Raw genomic sequence first — 18,000 nt, forward strand, 5'->3', positions numbered from 1 at the left:
TGAATTAATTATTGAACTATCTAAAATTCTAAATGTAAATAAACGGTAATGCAAACGATATTGTCTGCGTTTTCTGGACAATATTCAAAATCGGAATCTAATAAGACCAGGTAAATGTCTGATACAATTTATTTTCAATATTGATTTCAAACATAATATATGTATGTATATTATATATGTTACACTAATTTACTTTGCAGCAATAAATTATTTAATGCAGAATATTTGACGGGAAGCACATTTTTTAATTCTGAAAAAATGACCAATTATCTACTACAAAAATTAACATTTTCCATGATATCAGCATATAATTCGAAAAAAAGTTCGTTATTACTGGATTAAAAGAATGACTGAATTTTAGAAAAATGTGTGCATTTTCTTTGGTTACTATAAAAACAAAAATTGGTCAGAATATACCTACATGTGTTATATTATCCTTTTTTATTACGTACGCTTGGATGAGGTACGCGAAGATCTAAGCAAAACTCGTTTTTTCGTTACGACGGCTCACTAAAAAGTACATTGAAAGTAAAAATCAAGTTTAGTAACCTCGGTGATAACCTCCTTCAATATTTAAAGTCTTGAACTTCGTATCCTGAATATTGTCCATCCAAATTGTTGACGATGAAAGAAAGAACTATCTTTTAAAACAGCCAGTTTTGCGCAATTAGCGAAATGTACCGTTGCTTTGGATTTTGTTTGATGATTTTTCTCGGCGGTAAGTTGTTTTTTGGCTTCTCGATAATAAACCTTGGAAGTTTTCTTAGCAAATATATAATTAAGTGTTTCCTCGTATTTTTTTCACATCATTTTTCAATGCGCACTTTGTAATAACGATATTATAAAAATAAAAAAATACAACGATTGGATTTTTTTTATAATACTTACCCTACGAAACAAATATTTTCGTTATTTTTTAGACAATACATATCGCGCTCCTAGATTTTCTTTATTAATTTATTTCAAAACATTAAACACATAAGTCATATATATATATATATATATATATATATATATATATATATATATATATATATATATATATATATATATATATATATATATATATATATATATATATATATATATATATATATATATATATATATATATATATATATATATATATATATATATATATATATATATATATATATATATATATATATATATATATATATATATATATATATATATATATATATATATATATATATATATATATATATATATATATATATATATATATATATATATATATATATATATATATATATATATATATATATATATATATATATATATATATATATATATATATATATATATATATATATATATATATATATATATATATATATATATATATATATATATATATATATATATATATATATATATATATATATATATATATATATATATATATATATATATATATATATATATATATATATATATATATATATATATATATATATATATATATATATATATATATATATATATATATATATATATATATATATATATATATATATATATATATATATATATATATATATATATATATATATATATATATATATATATATATATATATATATATATATATATATATATATATATATATATATATATATATATATATATATATATATATATATATATATATATATATATATATATATATATATATATATATATATATATATATATATATATATATATATATATATATATATATATATATATATATATATATATATATATATTATATATATATATATATATATATATATATATATATATATATATATATATATATATATATATATATATATATATATATATATATATATATATATATATATATATATATATATATATATATATATATATATATATATATATATATATATATATATATATATATATATATATATATATATATATATATATATATATATATATATATATATATATATATATATATATATATATATATATATATATATATATATATATATATATATATATATATATATATATATATATATATATATATATATATATATATATATATATATATATATATATATATATATATATATATATATATATATATATATATATATATATAATATATATATATATATATATATATATATATATATATATATATATATATATATATATATATATATATATATATATATATATATATATATATATATATATATATACATATATATATATATATATATATATATATATATATATATATATATATATATATATATATATATATATATATATATATATATATATATATATATATATATATATATATATATATATATATATATATATATATATATATATATATATATATATATATATATATATATATATATATATATATATATATATATATATATATATATATATATATATATATATATATATATATATATATATATATATATATATATATATATATATATATATATATATATATATATATATATATATATATATATATATATATATATATATATATATATATATATATATATATATATATATATATATATATATATATATATATATATATATATATATATATATATATATATATATATATATATATATATATATATATATATATATATATATATATATATATATATAATATTTCCGAAGAGTAATTTCTATTAATCATTTTGGGACATGGGATTAAGATTAACAAGATTGAAACACAAATAAGAAAGTTACAAAAAAGTTTTAAAAAATTAACCAAAATTAATACAGCGCAAAATATAAAACAATAAACAGGTCTAATAAATAGGCATATAAAAAAAACATAAGGTGAAAAGCATATTTAAAATAAACAAATGCAAAAGCATAAGAAAACAAATGAAAAAATAAAACTGAGAATACAAATGAAATACAAAGACAGATTTTTAAACAAAATTTAGACATATTTTTTTGCCAGCTTAAAGACAATTCTTGTAAACAATATTTTTCTTTAATAATTAAGGAATGTAAGTAAAATGATTTTAAATATTGTTAGCACTAATTTCGCGATCAGACATTCAAAAAAGCCATTTAGTTGATTTTGTTAATTTTTTTCATTAGTTTATTTATAATTATTAAATAAAATAACATAGGAAACACACATGGATTTATATATATGCAACGTTGTTTTATATAATAAAATAATAACAAAGCAATAGTACATTTATGAGTAAAAATACAAGAAAAGTAATAAAAAGTGATACTATAAACAAATTTATAAGTGTTTTCTGTATCAATCTCGCAAGATATGCTTCATTTTATTTAAATTTTTGCACGTTTGTCAATTTAATGTTTATTTAAATAATTTATAATAATAGGTATAAATATGAATTATTGTGTATTTGTAATAAGTTCCTCTTTTTTTCACTTCTGAACTTTTTTTTATTTTTCTCTTATTAAAATGTGAAATGACTAAAAAAAATCTTTTAAATTAATTTAATTTAAATTTAAATTGAGTTAATTTAATATTAATTATTTTGGTATACAATTCCACATGTATTTCAATACCAAAATTATTTCAATGTGGCTTCAGAAATCCGTTTTATTCAGATTTTAATACATTTACCAAATTTTTATTTATTTATATTTTGAAATTTATTTTCCAGTTACAAATGCTGCGGATTCTGGGTAGGTTAAACAAGAAGTACTTATTTTAGAATTTATTATTGACTACTTAAAGTACTAGCAAGTGATTTGAATCAACCATTGATTCCTATGCTTAATTAACCATTAATTTTAATTTTGAGAGTTATATTGTGTCAATATTTGTACAATATTTGTAAAAAAAACAATATCATTTAAACAAGTATTTTAGAATAATAATAATAATAATTTGGATAATTTGTATAGCGCCATTTTCGTAAAATACTACCTCAAGGGCGCTTATAAAGACATGGATAATAATAATAATAATAAGATGATGATGATAATGATATTAAAAAAATGGATTAAAACGTCGTCAATCGATCTCGGGCTGTCGAGTCTGGAGCGGGGAAAAGATGAGCCGACAAATTAAAACGCCTTCCTCTTGATCCCATGGGCTGGAGAATGGCCAAGGTGTTGAGCAGGACGCCTTCCCGAGCGATGGTCGTCACGCTGGAGGGCAGCTTGTTGATCTCCTCGTCATTGTGGATGGCCAACTTCCAACTTCCAAACTAGCAGTTCAAACGGGACTTCACATTTATCCTCTTTTGCCGCCCTTCCGTGATCCGACATGATGGTTTTGTCTTTGAGGTTTTCCGCTTTCGCTTTCATACTAATGGGAGCTGGCGCAATTGAGGTATTTAAGTTTGTAGTTCGATTTCATAAAATTTAACCGTTTAAGCACATGTTCTCAGATTGGTATTGTCTTTGCACATTTTTATTGCAGTCATTTATCCCCGAGAAGTTAGGGGTTTCGGATGAATACACTATGGTCGTAAAGTACTCTTAAGGGACGAACACAAAGCACTTTTAAACGCCAACTTGCCACATGTGTTCATTCGGCACAGATTCTTAGAAATACACTACACCGTTTAGACCAGCATTGCTATATTGAACGACGCAATGATATTATTGATGCACTTTCATCAGTTAACAGCTAACCTTTATAAAATTATAACTTTTAACCATTTCAAGTTAACACCAATCACAATATTTATAGATGAGCAAAAAAATGTAGACTTGAGATGTAAATGTCCGGAGAAAATTAAATAAATGATGGAGCGTGGTTCTCTCAGCAGCCGCGTCGGGCGTTCGAGGAACCACACTGAAGTGTTTAAAGTGTTTTATTATAATAGATTTATATTATCCACTGGCACTTCGTGATGGAATTGCATTTTTAATTTATTATTAGATTAAAACCAATATTTTTAGCTTTTCCACTTTTTTATTTGACCAGCGACCGGGTTTCGTCGTTACCGACATCATCAGACTGATGAGAGGCTATAAAAATTGTTATGTTATATATAAAAGAAGGCAGGAGTTGATAACCATGATTTGATATAATTTTATTGAGATATTAATTTAATTTGAGTGAATTTAAGTATTGTATGATATTAAAAATATTTTTCATAAAGGTTTTTTTGTATTGAAAGCACGATTTTATATAAAGTTATAATAGATAATAAATAGTTTTATTATATAATTAATTGCTATGTTTTCTAATATACAAGAAAACAGAAATTAATATATAATTATAGGCAGCACTGTATTCTAGGTGTCTCAACTTGATATGGAACATCTCTCGTTCTTTAAAAATAATATCAATGTTTTTAACAATCAACTGGTCAAAATTAATATACTTATAATATAAAAAAAAAGTTATTTTAGTCTTTGTCTCCAACAAAGTAAATGTAAACTCATTCAGTATGAACCTCATCTATGTTCAAACACAGCAATCTAAATAAATACCTACTTCAGTAATTTTCAACTTTTTTTTTAGATGGGAATTGCATTTATTATTTAGCTTGCTTATTATGTACAAGGTTTATAGATCATGAAGTGGATTTTTGTTTCTTAACTAAATAAATACGTTTTTATTTGAACCTGTGTTGGGAACAGGAGGGATAATCTAGTGTGGGCCAATCAGGAACTTGTCAGCATTTGCTCATTGCTGGGAGGAAACCACGTTGCACTCCTCTGGAGAAGCCGGACTTCAATACATTCGTTTGAAAATGCCATAACTAGTCTAAACAATATTAATTTTACGTGTTTTTTAACAAAAAAATACAACTTAGTAGACTCAAAGAAATCTGTGTTTGATTTAACAATTAATACATAAATTAAAATGGAGTTCTGCAAATTAAACGCCAAATCAATAAATACTAATTAGGGTCGGGGTTGATGACAAAACCACCTGCTAATAATGTGTTATTGTTAGCACTGTATTAATTGTCATTGTAACGAAGTGGACATTTTAAATAAACACTTGGTTTAGTCGATGCACGTTGCCTGATCTACCGCCAAATGGAAATTACACAATTCACCAGAACGAAGCAACCGAAGTCACCGACGGAACTGTGGAAGAGTTCACGACATTACGGTACTTTTGCACTGAGGAATACAGCCCCTCTTTCCTTGAAGCCAAATGTGCGGGTGGAGCTTGGAGTGCAAATCCAACTTGTAGAAGTGAGTAGATAAAACTATTTAAATCAAATATTATTGATGGTGAATGGATATCCGATATGCTGCTAATTCCTGAATGTAGATATTGAGAAGAAAAGAAAGATGAAAGTAGAATAAAAAAGAAGGATGAAAGTAGACTGAATGCAGTCGAAATGCGATCTCTCAGAAGAATGTGCGAAAAAATGATGTATGATAGATGTTCGAATAGTGAAATAAGGAAGGAATGCAAAGCTGAGACAAGCATTATCGATAAAATTAAGAAAGGTATGTTGAGATGGTTTGGACATGTAGAACGAATGAGTGAGGAAAGAACGATAAAACAAATTTGTGAAGCGAATATAATTGGAAAAAGGAGCAGAGGAAGACTGAGAAAAACTTGGCACGATCAAGTATGCCAAATACTTGAAAGCGGTCAGGTTAGGAGTCGAAACAATCGACGGGTATGTATGAGGAGATGCATGAACGTGGAAGAGGCAAAGAATGTTTGCAAGGACAGAGTGGTGTGGCGTTCTATTCTCTCTGCCTACCCCTGCGGTGAAGCGGCGTGATGGTTAGTTAGTTATTGAGAGAAGGGCGAATGCAGAGAATGGAATGGTGCTCTAAATACAGTGATTGAAAATTAATTACGCTGGTAAGATCACTTACCTATAGCAGTTGTATAGTCAATCAAAGCATGAGACATCTATCAACCAATTTGTCTGGAATACACAGCCCTCTTACGAGTGCTGGAATTTAAAGATAATCTTGGCCTTTGACCAAGGGTATAATAGTCTTGTAGATTGGAGCGAACTTAATGTTGAATTTTTCAGAGAAATGTCCAGTGATAAACCCCTATTACGGGCAGTACGCTTGTTTTACTGCAAGGAATGTGGCAGTGGACTGCTATGAACTGATTCAACATGGCCACACTATTCACTGCAAATGTTTGGGAGAGTTGGTCGGTATTCTGAACTGCTACGATGGGAAATGGGATAAAGTATTCCCTGAGTGCGAGCCAAGTAAGAATTTAATGAATGTTTTTAATATTCGACTTCTTTAACCATTTTGATATATGAACAGAGGAAAGGAAGCAAATACAGTTTTATATATTGGGTCTACTTTGTGAGGAATGAAGAGATAAGGCGTAGAACGCAGCAAATCTTGGTCACAACTGTCGTCAAGAAAAGGCGATTCAGTTGGCTTGGCCATGTACTCCGCATGCCTCCCGAGAGCCGCCATCAAGCTTGCCTCTTTTACAAGGCATCAGGTTCGTGCTGTCCAGGGCAACCACTGCTGACAATTCGTCGGCAGTTCTCGTCAGTACTTCGGGACGCGGACCTGACTTCAGACCAGCCGACAGAAAAGCCTGCAGATAGTTTGTGGACTCCATATGCTACAGGGAGTGGATATGGTTAAAAATATATATTGGGTCTACAACTAAAAAAAACATTTTTTTTTTTGGAAATTTAGTTTAGAAAATCTTGTCTTGTGTGAATCTTTCCAGACTCTTGTACCGTGCCGAAATCAGCAACTGTGGATTACGGCTGTGACAAGGTTGGAGCGAAGACGACCTGTACCCCCCGATGCCAGATGATCAGCGCCTTCTTGCCTCCTTGGAACATACCATGTTCGGAGAAAGTCGCTCATTCGGAATCCGTCTATCCCAAATGTAAAGAAGGATATGAACCGGATCGACATTTCAAAAAAATCACTTGTGATAACGGATATTGGAAAGATTTTATCAATTTTGCAACATGCATCCTCCGTAAGTCAACAAAACATCATATATTAAATTTAGATATAGTATAGTTTGTTTGCCTCCATAGTGTTAATAGCCAGCATGCTCGGCTACCGTTCTGGAGGTCCCAGGTTCCATTCTCGGGTGGGGTGAAATATATAGCAATTTTTTAATTGTAATATTATGCTAATATTACCCTGGACTGGCACCCGAAGCGGAGGGCTGATCACCTTTCCTTCATGTGTCAATGATCAATATAACACTGTTGTTTATATGATGCAGTGCCCTATGCACTATTGGGGTGCGGATAAGGGTTTGAAGAATATTTAATCAAATTATTGGGCATTTAGGACGCAGAACCTGATCATACTGTAAACCAGGTAATCGCTTTAGGTCTTCCTCGAAAGACAACTAGAAGAAAACCAAAGAATTCATGGACGCTCCAGAAAAAATACATGATTCAAAGTCATGGTCTAGGTGCCGTTGTTCATGACAGAAGGACCTACAACATGGAGACAAGGAGAGCTCACCCCATCAGTATACAAAGATGATAAGTTGGGATGGAGCTAAGAAGAAAAATAAGATATTTAAACAAATTATAAAGTCCTTCTCCATACGTAGTATATTTGGTTACAATGCTGGATGTGAATGAATGACCTCGCTCTTTGTACTCATCAGAAGATTGTATACCAATGAAAGTCTTGAGTCACCACAATATTTGACAAAATAGCTACCATAACAATTGTGACGGATGTGAATTTTCGCATCAATATATCCAATGCAACGCATGGGATCAAGTATTTAAAAAATAATTATATTCAAATAATTAATTCAGAATTTTTTATCTTTTCAGCTAAAGCAAATAACACAGCTGGATCAAATGGGTATGTAACAATAATTATGTTACTACTTTTACTTCTACCATCACTCCTTTTCTCTGCAGGGGTAGGCATAGAGGATGGAAAGCCATACTCGTCTGTCCTAACATACATTCCTAGCTTCCTGCACATCCATATATCTGCTCATGTGGGAAAGATAGAAGGACTGGCAGAAAGCAAACATCGTGGCTGCTCGACATTCCCAACTGGACCAGGATAAGAGGTATGGAGGAGTTGTTCCAGAAGCCTTTCCCAGAGTGACCGCCAACCTTGGAAGGACCTGACAGGGCACAACTAGAAGAAGAAGCCAGTTCCCAGTTTAGCCTGAGTGTGACTAGGGGAGTTTGCATTGTAATGATGAGTCCGAGTGTTCCCTAAAGAAAATCTTATTCCGACTTCTCGGTATTGATTTGCCCGAGCCAAATTTATGTATTTGTTTTTATTCGGGCAGTCTTGTTTATTTTATTTTATTTTATTACAAGGAAAAACAACAGTTTCAATACATGAAAAAAACAGAATAGAAAAAAAATAATCATGATTACCAATTACAGCTTTTCACATTTATACATAGGAAAAGTAAGAGAGGAAAAATCTATATAAAACAAGAGATATGAGATAAGGATGGGATAAAGAGAAAAGGAGATGACAGTGATAGGAAAAGAAGAAAAGGAGAGGACTGGGAATAGAATTACCCTTTAGATGATTTCTAAATATTTCATTTTAATATATTTAGATGATCTTAGTCTTGTTTGATGATTTAGGTGATGATCTCTTGCATTGGCGAATTTTCTCGCCAAAATTCGACTTTTAAGTAATTAAATTGTGATTTTTATTCCAGAACTGGTTGCGCGCTCCCGGATGTTCCCTCTCGAGGGTTTTACAATGTGTCCAGCTATAATGGAGACATCGTTCCGGGAGAGTATGTGGCTCCCCTGACCGTGCTGGAATACTCTTGCGACACAGATTACGAACCTACTTTCCAGTATTCAGTTTGTGAACAAACCAACGCGTGGTCTACCACCCCATCTTGTAAAAGTAACATTATATTATATTATTTTTTTCAGCCCCTGTCCTGCCTGCTTGATTAAATATCACTGGTTAAATACCAAAGGGCCAAAACGCAACATTTAACTCTTTATTCCAAAAATTGTATCTAAATCATTAATATTTTCATATTCGAAAAAGATACCCATAATTTTTTAAATTTAAAAAAAAAAGATTTTATTCAGAATCATGGGTGTCTTTTTCGAATACAAAAATGTTGAAAATTCAGTTACCGTAGAACGGCGCTACTTGTACTTTGATGTGTTACTTGAGCCCAGTACAAAAAAAAATTAAATCTGTATTTGGTCTACAATGATGAACGTATTGTGACAATAAGTGTCACCTGTCAGGGAAACAATGAATCATGTCGATACGTTCATTATTGTAGACCAAATACAGATCTAAATATATTTTTTTATACTGGGCTTAAGTAACACATTAAAGTTCAGGAAGCCCCATTCAACGGTACCATTTTTGGAATAAAGAGTTTAATTTTTTTTTGTGTTGTGGCTCTTTAGCATTTAACCAGCGATATGTTGACCAAATATACATTCCTTTTAGAGAGATGTCAAATGGTCTCATCGCTTTCGGTGGATTTTCTTTGTTTTGCTGCCAACGATACTCAGGTTCCTTGCAGCAAAATGATGTCGAGCGGTTCCGTGTTGATACCGACATGTAAAAATGGGCTCATCCTGCAGTCTGATTCCTTCCTGGATCCGTTGACTTGTGACGACGGCCGATGGGATAATCCAACACCGAAATGTATCCCTGGTGAGTTGAACCCCCCAAACATGTGATGCTCACCTCCGTGTGATGGTTAGGTTAGGTTAGGTTAGATAATAGTTATTTGGGTTCATTACATGTAGTATTATTATAATTTGTTTTGATGTGATGTGACAACTGATGACCATGCGATAAATGATACATTAATAACATTCACAACATTTTGAGTGTGTCCAAATACTTGTTCACAAATCTTGATTATCTCCAATTATAGGAGTAATTTTTCATATAATTTTTTGATATCTCAATGACAATTGAAAGCGTTTCTGCTTAATTAAAAGCTAAACAGTTTTAATAAATAGTTTTTTCCACATATATGTGGAAAATATATACACATATATTAACCCTTTCCGGTCCCGTAAAACTTCCCATATGAAATATATGTTACATACATATATCACTCACTACTTTACTTGATTTTTCAGGAGATCATAATAAAATGTATTAAAAATAAATATCAAGCCACTTATTGAACTTTTTACTGTGCAACAGATCTTTTTAGGTAAAACCTGATGGTTTTTTCTCCATTTGAAAAATATTTAGGATATTTAAAAAAAATAATTAAACAAAACCTTTTCCTCAAAATTAAAAAACAACACTTTCTGCCCTGTAGCGGGTAAATATTAGGTTAATAATATGCCGCTTTTGCTGGGATATAGTAAATTTTTAGGGCATACCAAAAACAAGCACATCTGAAAATTTTTGATTTTTGATATTTAACGTTGTTAAAAGGAGTGAGCGATATGTTAGTATTGTTTAATTTCTAGAATGTGGCTTGGAAACACCTCTCGGCACGACACACATCATCAATGCACCAAACGCTGTGGCGAACTCGTTCCCCTGGCACGTGGGTGTGTACCAGGACATGGCCGGAGACATTCAGCAAATATGCGGCGGTAGCCTTCTACGCTCACACATTGTCATAAGCGGTTAGTCAAAATATATTACCATAAGAGTGCGGGAACGCTATTCCGAGTGCAAGTCTAAAAGTTCCCTCCACATTCCCGGGTCCGGTTATATGTAAACTTTTAGACCTTCACAAACAATAACTATTGCCAAGTCTATTGGAACATTTTGTGACTTGTATGTTCTAGTATTTTCATTTCAAATGACATATTTTACGGACTATAAGTAGGACCTTAATTCTATAAGTAGCACCTTAAATCCTTAAGGACACAACCATGATACACGATTTACACACAACAAAGGTTTGATAGTCCCAAGAATTAACAATAAATATGGGAGTCCAACACTGCAATATATCGTCCCGAACATTTTTAATTTGTTGCCGACGGATGTTAGAGGTCAAAATAAAATGTGGAACAAAGGCAAAATGAAGGAATGGGTAAATGATTTATAGTTATTTTTATGAAAATTGTAAAATGTTTATATTCTTAATTTTTCTCTCATTTTTGTGTGTATATTAGGTTAAAATCGTTAAAAACAATAAAAAATTTGTTAAAAAGAACTCCACCGACAAGACACACAAGATGGCTTGGCTATGCAAAAAAAAATTGTTCTAAATATGTAAAATTGTGGTTTATTTAAATGTATACAAATAAAAAAAATATAAAAAAAGTAAAACAGATTATGGGGCAGATGGGTTTGGTAATGGAAGCAGAGGAAGACCTAGGAAACCTAAAAAAAAATATTTTAGGAGATGCATGAATGTGGAAGAGGTGTACGGGGTAAAACTAATGACATACGAATTTGACTTGATCAAACTTTCAAAGGAGATGTAAGGACATTATATGCAATAAGTAGTGTTCTTATAGAATCCTTTTTTAATGTAAAATCAAATTTTATTGAGCTTTCCTGTAATTTAATAAAAGCCTAAATTTATAATTAAGGCGAACCAGAATTTATGAGTGACTTAGAGACTTAGAGAAAAAAAAAACTTATTTATTTTTTTACAAAAATGTTAATAACATTAGCATAAAACCATTCACCGAGATTTTTATGTCTACCGGTTTCGAGACATACACGTCTCTTCGTCAGGACAATCTCATGCATGTGCATGTTTAATCTCGGCTCGTAACGAATGTTTATGCTGAAACATTTAGTGCATGTTGGTCTTAGGGTCGACCAAAAATCGCATGTGTTAATCATTTTGTGTAGTTTTGAGTGTGTAAATGGTGCTATGGTGGTGAAGGGTGGTATTGTTTGCATGCTGTGACAGATTGTCCTGACGAAGAGACGGGTACGTCTCGAAACTGGTAGACATTAAAATCTCGGTGAGTGATTATATACTGATATTATTAACATTTTTGTAAAAAAATAAAGAAGTAAAAATGACCAACTGCAAAGTAAATGCTTTAAATATTAATAATATTGAGAAGAATAATAATTGCAAACAGATTTGCCTCATAAGAAATTTTTATCACTGTAATGTGCATATTTCATACTATCCCACCTATAAAATATGATACCAAATAAGTTTGTCTCTCAATGCTGTAATTTTTTTCAGCGGCCCACTGTTTCTATGACCAGGTGAATAATAAAGCTATTGCAGCACAATACTACAGAGTCGCTGCTGGAAAGATCTACAGATCTTGGGACAGTGAATTGGATGTAAATTCCCAGAAATCAGAGGTTTGTTTTACTCACCTTCTATTACATTCTTTTTAAAAGTGGTTAACAATTCATTTCTATAGCAGTGCACAGTGAAGTGCTAGTGCCAACACAGATGTTTTGAAGTGAAACATGGAATGGTCGCCAACACTCATGGCATCTTTTGACAATAATCGAACACCTATGGAGGTATTTGATTATTGTCAAAAGGACACTTTTAAACAGATTATTTAAAGAACTAATTAACTAATCATCACATTGCTTCTCTTCAGTAGTAGACAGAATGAATAGAACCCCACACTACTCTGTCTTTGCAAACATACTTTACCTCTTCTACATTCATATATTTTTCATACATATCCGCTGTTTATTCCGACTCCTGACTTGACCATTTTCAAGTATTTGACATACTTGATCATGTCAAGTTTTCCTCGGTCTTCCTCTGCTCTTTTTTCTCGTTACATTGTCCTGTAAATTTATTTTACCATTCTTTCCTTGCTCATTTGTTTCACATGACCAAACCATCTCAACATCCCTTGCATTCTTTCCTTATTTTACAATTGGAACATCTATCATACATGGTTTTGCCGCACTGAGAGATCACATTCCGACTGCATTCAGTCTACTTTCATCCTTCTTTTCCCAACTCCAAGCTTCACTTCCATACGTCAAGGTCGCTACCAGTGTTAATTTAATATGAAAATATGATCCTAATACATTTATGGAGGTCCTCACCAAAACGTTACATTTCCATATAAATGAATTGAAATAATCAGGAATTCTTTTAGCAGAGGACGACCGAGGAAAACTTGGCACAATCAGGTATGTCAAATACTTGAAAGCGGCCGGGTCAGGAGTCGTAATAATCGTCGGGTATGTATGAGGAGATGCATGAATGTAGAAGAGGCAAAGAATGTTTGAAAGGACAGAGTGATGTGGCGTTCGATTCTCTCTGCCTACCCCTGCGGGGAAGCGGCGTGATGGTTAGTTAGTTAGTTAGTTAGGAATTCTAGCTTGTAAAATTGGTACATTTTAGTGCGATATAATGATTTCATATTGGTTCAACACAGAATTGGTCACATTTTGTCACAACTTTAATTAAGATTTCGATAGAATACAGTAAACAGAACAGATTTGCATTTAATGGATTTTTCTGTGCAATATTGGATATGTAACTTTTTGGTGAGAACCTCCACATTTATATTAGTATAAGTATCATTCACAACACCTATTGGTGAAGGAGAGGAATTGTTTGCTTGAAATTTGTATTTATTTAAGGTTAAGAAGCTCTTTCTCCATGATCGCTATCGAGGATTCGATGCTCAGCACCAGAATGATGTAGCGCTATTAGAGCTGACCCAACCGTTCGCTTTGAACAGCATCATACGTCCGGTTTGCTACGATCTCAACGATGAGAGACATGACTCGTTCCATTTAAAACCCAACAATTTTGGAAAGGTAACATTTATTTTATTTCTTTGTTTTCTTATATTTTATAAATCTCTCCATTTATATTATTTTTTGACATCTCATCAAAGATGAAGAAGAATATAGGAAGTCTGGGCATTTACGGGGCTGACGACTGTCATAGGCTGGTTTAAGTGATCACTTTACACACATGTAACATTCACCAATTCTACCCATTATTGACAACCACAGTACTCAAATTCTTGGATGTTCTATATATATATGAACCAATTTTGAAACATTATTCTTGAATCACTAGAACTTCACTAGAGACATCTATTGGTGAGATGAAAAGAAGCTTTTTATTGAGCAGAAACTCTTTTATTTGGATGTTAGGTCCGAATCCTGGATTATAATCACACACTTGAGAAACGCCAGAAAATATCATTTTAATTTTTATTATTTAAGCTTATAATTTGACCAATTTTGAATAATCCAGATTTTGTGAACAAGTATTTGGGCATTTATTCACTCCATTTATTGTTATTAACTAGGTACATAATTAATTACAGTGTAACCTCTCATAACGAGCATAATTTGTTTCATAATCTTACTCTTTAAGCGAAATAATCGCTAAGAGCAACTTTTTTGTTTTGGCTGAAGCGAAAGTCCCGGTCCACAAGTGAATTTTGTGAAAAAGCGACTTGTCATTTCTCTGTAACTCATTTAAATTTGTCATAATTTCATGTAATTCTGTCTTTTATACAAGGTACCGGGGTGGGGAGTGACAGAGACTGGAAACACCTCGGAGGTATTGAGATTTCTTACGCTTCCCGTCAAATCGTATGGCGACTGCTTTTCCGAATTGGTTCAGTACAACTTCCAAGCATATCTGACAACAGATAAATATTGTGCCGGTTATATCAATGGTGAGTTCAAATTACATTAAGTTTTTAATTTTTAATTGATATCTCAACATAAATGCAGAAATCAGATACTGCATTATTCACCCTACGCATGATACATATCGCTTACTCCGTTCAAGAACGTCATAAATCAAAAAACTTGATTTTTCAGGAGAACGTTTTTAAAGTTTAAAAATATAATACAATGTATTAAAAATAAATATCAAGCCACTTATTGAACTTTTAACAGTGCAACAGATCTTTTAAGGTAAAACCTGAAGGTTTTTTGTCCATTTGAAAAATATTTACTTTATTTAAAAAAATAACTTAACAATACATTTTCTTAAAAATGCAAAAACAACACTTTCTGCCCTGTAGCAGGTAAATATTAAGTTAAAAATATGCCGCTTTTGCTGGGATATAGTAGATTTTTGGGCATTCCGAAAACATGCACAACTGAAAATTGTCAATTTTTGATTTAATACGTTCTTGAAAGGAGTGAGCGATATATCTGTAAAGAAATGTATTCCTTTAATCATTTAAATCAAATATTTAGATATAATATTTTGAGAAATAAAAAGACTCTGTGTTTTGATCCACTCACATGTGGGTGGATCAAAACACAAAGTCTTTTTATTTCTCAAAATAATATATCACTATGATCCACAAAGTTAATGCTTTCAATATTCAAAACAAATATTTAGACTTTATATTAGCACTTTTCATCTTTTTATATTTAAGATACCTATTTTATTCTTTCCAGTACCATTTATTATAACTCAAATAAAAATGTAAACCCACAAACAGACCAATGCCTTTGTGGGAACTTTTTTTGTATTAATATAATAGAAAATTTTTATACTTGTAATTATACTATATTGTAAAATGCAAAAATGTTAAAGAAAATTAAATTAAATTAATTCCTGGTATGATTTTTTTAGGGACGGCAGTTTGTCACGGTGACAGCGGAGGCGGGATGGTATTTTACGACGAGAATTACAACAAGGAGAAGAGATGGTTCTTACGAGGAATCGTCAGCGCCGGTCCAATTAGTGAAGATGGACTGTCGTGCAGGAGCAATACTTACACTGCATTTACGCACGTTTTCACGCTGAGACCTTGGATCAATACTAAACTAAGAAGGCTTATCGATTCGTAAAAACTTATATTTACGTATAATACTCCCTAAGTGTAACTTAATTGATTTAAGAACACCTGCTACTCACTTGAAAGTCAAGTTGATTGTAATAATATGGCTGATCTCTATGAGCTAAGATATTTTTTTTAGGAAAATAAAATCGAGTACTACTACTAGCATCAGGCCATTTTTCTGCAGTAGTAGGCAGAAAGTATGGAATGACACACTCTTTTTTATTTATTTATTATTATTTTTTTTTAATACAATTTAATACAATTTCTTTGCATTTCTACTTAGTACAATCTTATAATTTTAGTTGCGCTGAGCCTTTCCAAAAAAGAGACTTGTGCTTGGAGAGGTACTTTTTCTTCTGTCCTGCCATACACTCCTAGCTCTCTTCACATCCATACATCAAGTCACACATGCCCTCCGATTACATAGACCTTTGACACCACCAGATTTGAGGTTCTGATTGATCTGGTTGTACCAAGTTTTTTTTGGCCATCTTCATTATGCATTCTTGTTCACATTTGCCTAATATACTTTCTTAAACATTCTCTCATTATGCAAAAATAAAATCTGATAGTTATCTTTTGTTGTCTTTAATATATATTCAAAGGATATTCTAAATGTTTGCCAAATATGTACAATGTGTGTCATTTGTGCAGCCTTACACTCATAAAAACACAACTAAAACTTTCACAAAATATCAGGGTGGTCACAAAGTTATATTTTCCAGTAATTTTATATTACATGACAAATGTGCATCAAAACGTTGTTCAAATGAAGTAAGGAAAAAATTCTAAGCTGAGATAAGCATTATCGATAAAATTACGAAAGGTGTATTGAAATGGTTTCGACATGTGGAGTGAATGAGTAAAGAAAGAACGGTAAAACAAATTTATAAGCCGAATGAAGTTGGAAAAAGAGGCAGAGAAAGACTTATAAAAGCTTGGTATGATCAAGTATGTCAAATACTTGAAAGCTGCCAGGTCAGGAGTCTAAATAATCGGCAGGTATGTATGAGGAGACGCATGAATGTGGAAGAGTGGTGTAGGATTCTATTCTCTCTGCCTACCCTTCTGGAGAAGTGGCGTGATAGTTGATTAGTAAGTTAGTTTAGTAATTTTATATTCTTTATAAGGTAAATAAAGCATACATTTATTGTTTATGGATAACTCATTTTATTTTGTAGCAAACTCCTTGTTTCCATGGCTTCACCATTCCTGTCTTACGCTGTATGGAACAGTTCCCGAATTCCTGTATTCTCAGTGTAGTTTTGTGTATACTAAGGGCATTTGTGCACTACATGGAATTTTATCATCCGGCACTTCAGTTAGCATGATAAACGGATGATTGGCTTGGATTGGC

General features: G+C 30.6%; 1 protein-coding gene across 2 annotated transcripts; it reads left to right on the forward strand.

Moving 5' to 3' along the window:
* Positions 1-456: 456 nt before the first annotated feature.
* Positions 457-17,798, forward strand: LOC148303770 (modular serine protease-like). 2 transcript variants are annotated; one of them, XR_015838428.1, is made up of 14 exons: positions 457-718; positions 3,687-3,708; positions 5,999-6,189; positions 6,996-7,184; positions 7,670-7,930; positions 8,757-8,787; positions 9,620-9,816; positions 10,387-10,596; positions 11,376-11,537; positions 13,076-13,200; positions 14,458-14,637; positions 15,356-15,515; positions 16,433-16,949; positions 17,046-17,798. XR_015838428.1 is itself a non-coding variant. In XM_088269423.1 (13 exons), exons 1-13 carry the CDS (start codon positions 676-678, stop codon positions 16,648-16,650), a joined length of 1,989 nt encoding a protein of 662 aa, XP_088125549.1. In that variant the 5' UTR covers positions 528-675; the 3' UTR covers positions 16,651-17,798. The 2 variants fall into 2 exon arrangements, 1 of the variants encoding a protein (XP_088125549.1); XM_088269423.1 differs by having other exon boundaries at positions 528-718; positions 16,433-17,798.
* The last annotated feature ends 202 nt before the right edge of the window (positions 17,799-18,000 follow it).

The sequence above is a fragment of the Brachycentrus maculatus genome, unplaced genomic scaffold (genome assembly GCF_059751285.1).
Source record: "Brachycentrus maculatus isolate JH-2025_06_01 unplaced genomic scaffold, ASM5975128v1 h1tg000349l, whole genome shotgun sequence".
Taxonomy (NCBI): Eukaryota; Metazoa; Arthropoda; class Insecta; order Trichoptera; family Brachycentridae; genus Brachycentrus; species Brachycentrus maculatus.

What these genes read in the sequence shown, in the direction of transcription:
- LOC148303770 (XM_088269423.1), top strand. Translation starts at nt 676, where the DNA reads ATGTACCGTTGCTTTGGATTTTGTTTGATGATTTTTCTCGGCG. An exon ending in TAAATTCCCAGAAATCAGAG is followed by an intron (nt 13,201 to 14,457) that starts GTTTGTTTTACT and finishes TATTTATTTAAG; the next exon opens with GTTAAGAAGCTCTTTCTCCA. An exon ending in TTGTGCCGGTTATATCAATG is followed by an intron (nt 15,516 to 16,432) that starts GTGAGTTCAAAT and finishes TGATTTTTTTAG; the next exon opens with GGACGGCAGTTTGTCACGGT.